Consider the following 10604-nt stretch of genomic DNA (forward strand, 5'->3'; position numbering starts at 1 on the left):
CTCCTGAAATTTGGATACATAATCTCCAATAAAATATGGTGGTGGTAGTGTGATGTTCGGGGGCTGTTTTGCTGTCTCAGGACCTGGAAGAATTGCTGTGGTAAATGGAACCATGAATTCTGCTGTCTACCAAAACATCTTGAAGGAGAATGTCTTGCAAGTTATAACAGTTGCACAGCCATTAAGAATTAATGTTCATATGTTCATGACCTCAAGCTGTTTTGAACTTTTGGTTCTGCAGCAGGCGAATGATCCAAAAACACACCTGCAAGACCACCTCCAAATGGCTTAAGAAAAACTAAATTTTGGAGTGTCATAGTCAAAGTACTGATTTAAAAAGGTGGTTCGTGCTTGAAAATTTTCCAGTGTGGCTGAATTACGTACAACAATTGTGTAAAGATGTGTGGGCCAAAATTCCTCCACAGTGCTGTAAATGACTTATTGCAAATTGCGTGTTTTTGCAGCTAACTTATCGCCAAACAAATTAATAGGTTTCCTCTCATCAACCACAAAACCGTTCCCCACAGACAGCGTGTCGGCTCCAAGCCCGCCTAAAACAAATAAAATGAGAAATAAAATATCTCAGCACTATTTAGTTGAAGTATGGGAGATTTCTGGTTTTGTGGCACATTTGATTTTAACTAACGATGTGGACTCAGCCACTGGTAACAAAACGTAAATGAATGAGACTTCAGATGTGTAGTTACTTTTGGCTTTTGGCCACAACTGGGCAATACATCCAAAATGCACAGATGTGTTTGCTGTCTGGTTTCGCTTAAACATAAGTTAACAGGGTGAATATGTTGTTGATATGAGGTGTCTAAAGAAATGAAGGAAGAATGCAGATAACAAATATCATTTAATGCAATGAAACAAGTTCTGCATGTCAAACCACAGCAGCTACTTCCTGTTGATTCTAGACTGAAGCTGAAGACTTTTCACCACAGTGAGTTCTGGTTTGGCTAATGTCATGTTCATGTTGTGAGAAAACGTTTGCTTGGTGCTCTGTGGTGAATTGTGTCAGACTGCACTGAAAAAGGGGGCCATCTCTGTGGTTGTGCACCTTTGACTTCAGACAAACACCTACCAATTTTATGCAATCAATTCTTGTTTCTCACCAGAGGTGTAAAGAAATGGAAAAAAAACTGTGAAAACCTGCTGCAAGTTGCAGAAACTAAAACCTAATCTCTGCATAATCAAATGTGTAAAAAAAAAGTTTTGCCACAGCTGTTTTACCTGAGCTATTTTTCTTCCACAGAGACTGACACAGCTGTAGTCTACTCAGCAGTGAGAACTAACGGCATAATTTATGGATAAATAGACGTCACAGCAAAGAGGAACGGAGGTACAGCTGCTGTTTATCTTAACTTTGGATTGAGATATATTTCTGGTCTTCATGCTAAACTATGCTAACCACATCATGACTCAAACTCAGGATATTAAATGTCTTGTCATCATTTCAGCAAATTATGTTTCATATATTGGAATATCCCTGTAAGCCACACCGGCCTGAGGAGTAAGATCAGATTAATATTTCCTTAACTACTAAATTAGGCATAGAATAAGCACAGACGCAGCACTAATGCTCTCTTGCCCTGTTAAGACAGCAAAGAGATGGAAACAGGGCTGGACTGGTATGGACTGGCATACCAGGCAGTTTCCTGGTGGGCAGATGCACTTTTGGATCGATGGGTCAATTGAAAGCCTATTGCGCATCATCTCTACATGCACTGGCAGCAGTCTATTTGTAAATTTCCGTTACTGACACTGTATTGCCCAATAACATCACTGAACATCTTCGGGTCCTCCCTTACCTTTGCTGCTCATGCAGAAGACAGATTTTAGTGTGGAAGAAGTGAAGGAAAGATAGAGCTGAAAAGCTCTAGAGAGAGAGAGACGAAGTAACTAATAAAAAAAAAATGCTGCAAAATGGGTCAAATTAACTGCCAAGATTAACTGGCTGTCAGGGCTGCTGCTGCTCGGCCTGTCTGACAAATATTCTGTGAGAAGCTGGAAGCAGCAAAAGCTTTGACTTTTAATGTCACTGAATCTAGTTGATGCAAATTATTCAGCTCTGTGGGTTTCAGATTTGACTCTTGTACATTTCAAGAAGCAGCTAAAGTGTGGGCGGTATAGAAGCTCTCTAAATTCAGTCTGAGGTGGTTCTCAGTATAGTCTGAAATGTGTGACACAGATAGGTGGAGATTGGAGGTCTTGACTGAATGACAAAGCCTGTAATCATGTTTCCTGTTGTTTAAACTGTGTGTGTTTGTGTTCAGACTTTAAACCAGAGCCAGACGTCGTCTACTCTTCACTGAAGTAGTCCACCAGTCCAACCACTGACGTCCAGCTGCTGGTCTCTAACTGGTCCCTCCAGCACGTCAAGCCGGAGGGCATCCATGTATTAAAAATATTTTTATATGTTTTATGTCCTTTTATTAATTATTTAGTTATTGAACATTTAACGTTTTAACTATTAATATGTTTTGTGTTCTCAGTAACGTATCTATTGTATAAATGCTATTTAAGCTTGTTGGCTTTTCCTCCCATTGTAGTGATCTGGTTTCAGTCAAATTATTAAACTTTTGTTTTCATTTGTTTTCCTCATGTGGTTCTGTGGGTTTCACCAAGGCACAGATGGAAAAATTGACTTCTTCCGCTTTGGTTGTGGCTAACCAAAACATATCATATTTTACTGCAGAAAACAAAGAATAAGTATCAAACCACAACAGCGGCAACATTACGTGAATGTAAACTGCACAGAGATGCTTCAGTGTTGAGTGTTTGTCAAGAGTTTTCATGTCTTTATTTCCTGTGTCACACAGAAACCAACCAGCACCAAAAAAGTAAATAAATCTGATACCAGCTTTTTATGAGGTCAAAATTTGCTTGTTTGTCTGCTGTTCAGACAACAACAACAACAACAACAACAAAACACATTTTCAACATTTTGACTTTAGATTTCAGAAAATAATTACAAATATTTTATAACTGTGCTTCATTATAGGTGTGCCAGGCATAGACATAGCTGGACTGGCCATCGGCCCAGGATTTTTCCTTTTTATGGGCCAATGGATGTTTTGTTTTTGTTTTTTGTATCGGTATAAACAATGAAAGCTGGTGGATTGGCCAGATGCTGGCCGGTGTCTAAAAATTACTCTGATGTAAATTGTATAGAAATACATACATATATACCAACAAGACAGTGTACATCACTGTCACAACAGCGTTTGTTTTTATTCAAAGGCTTTATGGCTTTTCCTATAATACCTGGTGGGCCGGGCTCCTTTTTCCCAGTCCAGCCCTGGGCATAGAGGAGAGTAAACCTGTCAGTAGACCACCATTGTTTTAATTTTTTATTTTTGCAAAGCATTATTTTATGTATTGTTTCTCCCCCTGGGACTCATTCAAAGCTCCAGAAGCTACTTTTCTAAGTGTGTCGTGTGTGAAAAGATTATATAAAAACAAAATATGGTATTTTGGAGCCATCGACTGTCATCTTAACTCAGAGAATAGGGTTATAAAAACACATTTAATGTCAGTGTCTTCATCATATTGTCAAGTAGGGTGGTTTATATCGTGTGATCCATCACAAAGTCCCTCCTCTTGGGTTAAACTGCTCTAATGCTTACATGGTCAATGACCATGAAACCCATTTGTTTGCTGGCCTCTTCTAGTGAAACTGAGTGTTACAGCAAATAACAGCAGTTGCAGTGTCGAAAACTTCACCACTAGATATCCCTAGACTACAGATTGCATTCATCCGAATTCTGTTTCCTTTCCCCTCCCAGTTCAGTTACATAATGTAACTAAGGTAGTGGCTGTAGGACTATAACACATAAAAAAGTAAAATCAATAAAATATACTCTTTTTTTATCTCGACATCAATTGCATTGTCTTTTCTTTTTATGTTTTTTTTTCTTCTGTGGTAAAAACAACTCCTCTTCAGATGATAAAACACAAGGATATGATCCTTCATACCTTTAGTCCGAAAGTGAGAAAATGAATTAGAATTTGTCTCTATGACATGCAAATGCTTAAATTCAACGTCTTCTCTATCTTAGGCAATGTGTGCATGTGGCTTGTTAGGCCAACTTTTTTACAAAACGGCACCCACTCCTATTTACTTTTAACAGATTAATTGTAAGTTTAAGGGACAACAATGTTTTCTTTTAGGATTGAAGGCCTGGAGGATCCCCTCTAATCTGTGGTCCCAGGCTTGGCTGGGATTATTTTAGAATCGCCCCTTATGGAGCTGGTGTGGAACTGTTTTTGGAAAAAAGTCTGAAATAATGATACTCATGGCTTTCAGATGTTTAGCACCCTCTGGAGGAAAATGGAGGATAATCACAAAAAACAAAACTAGAGAAAAATCAATCAGGGGTGATAAAGAGAGAGCAATGGTCTGTGGATGCTGACCCATTCCCTTTCAGTGGGTTGTATTGCTGTTACCTCTTCTGTTCGCCTGTTGTCGCTTTGATTTGCACCAGAGTAGCTGAAATGGACTCAAATTAGTTTGTACTTCTAAACTGGCCAAGTTGATATCCCTGATAGCAGTGTTGTTCACTGTGAGGTGTTGATCAGAACACACAGGATGCTCAATTAAGGTTATTCCTTCTTTACTTTCATTAACTGTTTCCCAGTATAACCAAAAATACAAATCAAATTTCCTATATGATCATCACTGTGCACAGGTTTCATACATTACCCACCAAACAGTGCCTGATATATAGTGTAAATACACCATATAAAAATACATCACAGAAGACCAAAAGTGTTTTAGCCTACTGCTAGTGTGTATCATAACAGCTAGCCTTAGCAAAATGAACCAGCCACATAATGAACATATTAATAAACATTGCACTTGTACAGAGTGTCTTAATAGATACATCCAAAGACAACATAGTAATCACAATACTAGGAGTATGGTAAACAGCAAATACAAAATATATTGCTGACCTAAATTTGGACAATCAGTATTTTCCATATAGGCCTGCCATCTGTGCAACACACTTTCAGATGAAATCACATTGATTACAGATATTAGTTCTTTTACAATGAAGGTTAATGGTTGTTTAAAGGTAAATCAGAGCTGTAGTCATTTTAATTAATCTTTTTTTACATTGTTTATTAATTGACGTTGTATTCATGGTGTGTTTTGGTTTTATGAAAATGTATGTTTTAACTTTGTGTATTGTGAATGTAAGCTCAACAAAGGACAATGGTTGGAAATTAGTGACAGCTATAAACTTTGTGCAGTACACCAGTTTCATGTTTTATACTAGTACTATGTTAAACTGCACTATCCCTTTTAAATAAAGAATTATCATTACACAAGCCGATTCCCTAAATGACATAAAAAGCACAAGACTGTACTTTCCGGGGCAGTCTACCTAGAAATCCACTGTCTCTTGCTATGTGTTAGCCTAACCCGTGCTCTGGGCTCTGAAGCATATGCCCAACAATTCAACTGCAGTCTCTCGCCACAACGGGGCTCTCACACACAGTCGACTGCCTTTCCAACAAGTATAATTGTCTTTAGCTTTCAGACTGGTTACCGGGGGTAGACTGGCAATCAAGGATTTTTTTCTCAAGGACATTTTAGAAAATGTTGATTTCACTTACTGGTAAAGTAGGTAAATAGTTTTCTATACACTCAAAGATGAAGTGAGAAAGTCGGTCACTATTGGAGAAAATATGGTATTCATGTGATGAGCAAACAGCAGTGTTACCATATTAGTATTAATGTACAATAACACCAACATTTACACGTAACAATTTACATTAGAATTTAAGTAAATTATCATTTGTCACATGTGAGGCCAACATTTAAGGTGGAGCGCTTTCTCACGTGTTCTATAATACATAAAATTATTTAGTGAATCATGATCCCACTTTAAAACTCAGCAACTGCACATTTCCATTGTTGATGTTGAGTTGATCAGCAGACTGTAAGCAGACACTAACTATACTTTGCACTCCCAACTGCGCTTATTAAATATGTTCACTGTTCTGTTTTACTTCAGTTTGTATTAAAAAATATTAGTCTGATCAATATTGAAACAACACAGTCTGTTTCATGAGCATCCTTAACTCGTATTTGAGGTCATCTTTATCCACAGTTAGGTAAAGCAACTATTTCAGAGAAGCAGTCAAACACTTGACCGATCAGAATCAGAATACTTTATGGTCCCTAGGGGAAATTATTTTTTGTTACAGTGCTCCATTATAAACAAACAATAAAAAGACAGACAGTACACAACAAAGAATAGCACAATATTTACAGGCATATATATATACATAAAAGTCACTTATTAATAAATAGCTGGGAAAGGAAGAACATGTGCAAAAAGGGTGTAGCTGTTGCAGTAAACAGTGTGTTAAGTGGATGAGTTGTACAGGGAGATGGCCACAGGCAGGAATGATTTCCTGTGTCGTTCAGCTCCATCCCCACAACATTACTGGCCTTACGGACCAGTTTATCGAGTCTGTTGACATCTGCAACTCTTAGCCTCCAGCATGCAACAGCATAGAGGATCGCACTGGCCACAACAGACTCATAGACAATCCTGAGCAAAATCCTGATCTACTGAGATCTACTGTGAAACACTTAATAAATATCATTAATATGTTAAAAAAAAAAAGAAGAAGAAGAAGAAGAAGAAGAAGACGAAGAGGAAAAGAAAAAAATAAGAAAGAAAGAAAAGAAAAAGAAGAAAAAAATCCAGACGCTGTTATGCAAAACCCTCTTTATCCATTATTTATACTCATTTGTTTCCTCTAATCTCCACCAGTAGGCGCTAAAGCACCGTCAGCGTCCCCCCGAATCCAACTCTGTTTTTCTTTCATTTCCATTCATGAACACAAACACTTTGTCTTCTTGTGTTCATCACTGCCAACGCAGAGAAACAAAGTAAGCGTAATGTCATGTTGTGGAATTATGAACAGGAAAGAAAACTTGATATTAAAAGATAAATAGAGTTATCTACCTCAGTCATTTATCACTCTTATCACTTTCCTGATTTCCTGTTCCTGATACACCTTCATTGTTTTAACTGTATTTCTTAGTTTTAATCCATTATAACAAAACATTTGACCTCTTCATATGTTTGGATGCTTAGTAGAATAAAGGTACGTTTAGGTATAACTTGTGAATTTTACTTCAGTAAATGTACTTTTTTACTGATAATCTTCACTTTTCTGCTTAAACACATGAAAGGACGCTTTAGATTGTTGCAAGTATGTATTGAGCAATAAACTTTACTATGTTTCGAGAAGAGCGCTAAAGTACTATGGCCTACTGCTGATTAGTAAAATCTAAATTATAAACAACCCCACGTGTCTTTCGTGTCACATTGGCTAGGAGGACTTTACAATGAGTGTGTAGGAGGCTGCGCTCCTCGCTCTAATGTTGCGTTCACTTTACCTCGGAAATAAGATGCACAGCAAGTTCCTGTAAGCAGTGCACTGCTTTTGCGTACGCGCAGTAGGCTGATGGATTTGATGGCTGATGAAAGTTGCGATTCGGTACTTTAAAAACATACCTCAAATTCGCATCGTATGCGGCGGAATTGTTTGTTCTCATGGTCAAAAATGTAATTACCTAATTAATCAGGTGTTATACTCAGTTTCAGTCATTTACAGCATCCTGTGAGATTTATAATGATATAAGTGTCGGAGCAGCACTAACAAGGAAATGTCTGCATCTCTCTGCTGTTTGCTGTCTATCGGGCTCCTCGTGATTGTCTCTGCAGGTGAGATTCAAATGTTAAAAACTAAACTGTTTCCATCTGAGGTAGAGAAAAGTAATGGATATCACTGTGTACATCTTTAAGGAGTAAATATTAGTTGTCACTGACATGTCATTAATTTGACTGTTGATTTTGCTGCATTTAGTTTTAGTTTCTTTTATTTTTCTCTATCTCAGCTTTTCAGCTCCATTTGGGAAAAAAAAAAAAAACTAATTAAAAAGAAAACTCCACTATTTGGTCTCACAAGTGAAGAAGGTCCTCCCCTCAGTCCCCAGAGTCTTAAAGCCTTATCAGTAACACCTTATCTCTTACGCCTCGCCTCCAATCAGTGTTCATTATTATGTTGTCCATAATCTGAGACAACAAAAATATGAGTAAAACATTGTGTAAATATTTCACAACTTTATACTTCATACTAAAATTAATTTTGAAATATAAATAAAAAATATAATAAATTATAATAATAATAATAATAGAAATACCAATAATAATAAATACAATATAAATAAACATCATATTGATGTATGCTAACAAGTTGACTACCAGTGTTCTAATTTGTGCCCTCCACTCATCAGGCTGTTCTGCTAGCTAAATAATGTTAAACACAGTTATACAGGCCATTTGCAATGTAACTGTGGGGAAATGAAGGTTGTGAATTTGAATATATGTGGTACAGTTGGTCATTGGGCCACTCTAGCTTGTGCTGTTGTTGGTCCTTCTGTGAGCTGCAGATGAAGGCAAACTTATAACATACAAATAGCTGAAGTGAAATCGGTGTTTAAAACTATGAAGTTTGTCCCATTCTCTGTGAAATCTGTTCTCTCACCTTTCTCTGTTTGGACCCATTTTTTAAACAATCAGTATTTACCCACACAGTGTCATCCACATCAATCACTTTGCAGTTGGGTGCCAAATCTGTAGTTTGAAGTTAATCAGGCTCTAGGTGACCCGCAGTCAGAAAGTTTTGCTGTGAAAGGGGTCTCTGAAAAAATGATTTGCGTAGTTAGTTATCTTTGAAACTGATTATGCAGAACTGAGAGAGAAGAGCAGCTGCCGTCCTGTCTGAAAACAACAGCTTCCACATGACTGTCACTCACCGCATGATTCACAGGTAGAGCCTGCGGTCCACAATCTAACAAAACTCACTTTCACATACTTCTGAGAGTCCAAGCGATTGCTGTTGATCTGAGAGAAGCAGGAGGCAGGGTCACTTCCTCTCCTGTGTGGAGATTTGCAGATGTGGACAAACACAAGAACGAACTGTATGATGCTGCGCAAGAAAACAGAAAAGGTTGCTACTAAAGCTTAGAGAAGTATTGTTTTTTATGACAACATTTTGCACATTTTGTTTGTTTTTTTCATCCACAATGTTGAAGTCACAGTGCTAACAGAAAGGAATGTTAAAATAGTTTGTAATTTTTCTATAAATATCATACTGACAGCAAGAATAAATCAAAACTACGCTAAGACTTCCTGAATTATTATGTCTCTCGTTATTGGTTGTATTTATTTTGTTTCAAAAATTACCCTGTGAGCGTGCGTTTGTGTTTGTACTCGTCACAGTCAGAGCACACTGAACATGTGTACCTTTAACTCTGTGTTGTTTCCTCTTTCTTCCAGACCAGAAATCCGTCACAGCTGAGTCTGGACAGAACGTCACTCTGATATGTCGAGCTCCAAACAACAAGAAGATCATAACTGTAGAGTGGCAAAGACCTGATCTACATCCAAAATATGTCCTTTTATTTCGGAATAGACACATTGATCCAGAAAACCAGCATCCATCTTTTGTGAACCGGGTGGATCTGCAGGACAAACAGATGAAGGACGGAGACGTGTCTTTGATTCTGAAGAATGTGACGAGTGTTGACACTGGAACATACGAGTGTCGTGTCTTCCTGGAAGAAACACGCTCCTTGCAGTCGATAACAAACATCAACCTTCATGTTGTTGTTCCTCCAGGTGAGTGAGTAGAGTTGAGTGTGTGTGTGATCAGGGGTGAAGCTGCTTCCTGGTTGTTGATGTTTGTTTCTAAAGATGTTGTTGATGAGACTTTGTAGAAAGCAGCTGGTCTGAGTGATGTGATCAGAGTGCAGTAGATAATGTCTGACAGCAGTTTGAAGAGGAAATGGATTCTGTTCTGTTCTTCACTCATCACCTACCTGACAGCTGACACCTCACACCTGTTTCTCACCTGCAGGTCAGACAGGAGGAGCTGTTGGACTGAAAGTCGACCTAGCAGTTTTAGGTCTGCTTTTTGGTGTTGCTTTTGAATTTTAGAGAATGACAGAGACAGGTTTGAGACCTCTCAGAACTTTTTCCACTTGAACTTTGCTCATGAATTGATGATGAACACAAAACACGCCCAGAGTTTGGTTTGATTTTACATTTCTTTCATTATTATCAAACCTGTTCAGACTGTGTTAATGTGTCTCGGTGCTGCAGAGTCTCTATCAGAGACTCTGTGAACTACAGTGTTTCTTCATCTACACTGTTTTCATGGACTTTCTTTACAATAAGAAAAAAAATGTTTGTAATAGCTTCATGAATTCTGTGTATTGAATGATACAGTATTAGGAAAATGACTTTGTATTAGCTTGTAGGGCATCGGTTCATGAGAGTCTGCACTGTTGTTGTCTTAATAATGTTCTTTATACAACCCGAATTCCAAAAAACTTGAGACATTTAATAATTTTGAACAACATGAAAACTAAAAAAAACTTTCAATACAGCCAATATTTTATTCGCAACAGAACATGAATAAGATAACAAACGTTTAACATGAGAGATTTTTTAAGATTTAATGCACAAAATGAGCTCATTTCTAACTTGATGACCACTACAGGCTGCAAA

At 37.7% G+C, this 10604-nt stretch overlaps 1 protein-coding gene across 1 annotated transcript in view; it reads left to right on the forward strand.

The window, feature by feature from the left end:
- Window positions 1-10040, forward strand: part of LOC134624733 (cell surface A33 antigen-like) — a 48822-nt gene extending 38782 nt beyond the window's left edge. Inside the window, exons 3-4 of the mRNA XM_063469752.1 lie at window positions 9372-9713; window positions 9952-10040. Of these exons, the coding sequence (XP_063325822.1) occupies window positions 9372-9713; window positions 9952-10031 (422 nt within the window). The 3' untranslated portion in view covers window positions 10032-10040. The remainder of the gene's footprint in view (window positions 1-9371; window positions 9714-9951) is intronic.
- Window positions 10041-10604: the final 564 nt, after the last annotated feature.

The sequence above is a fragment of the Pelmatolapia mariae genome, linkage group LG3_W (assembly GCF_036321145.2).
Source record: "Pelmatolapia mariae isolate MD_Pm_ZW linkage group LG3_W, Pm_UMD_F_2, whole genome shotgun sequence".
In the NCBI taxonomy this organism is placed as follows: domain Eukaryota; kingdom Metazoa; phylum Chordata; class Actinopteri; order Cichliformes; family Cichlidae; genus Pelmatolapia; species Pelmatolapia mariae.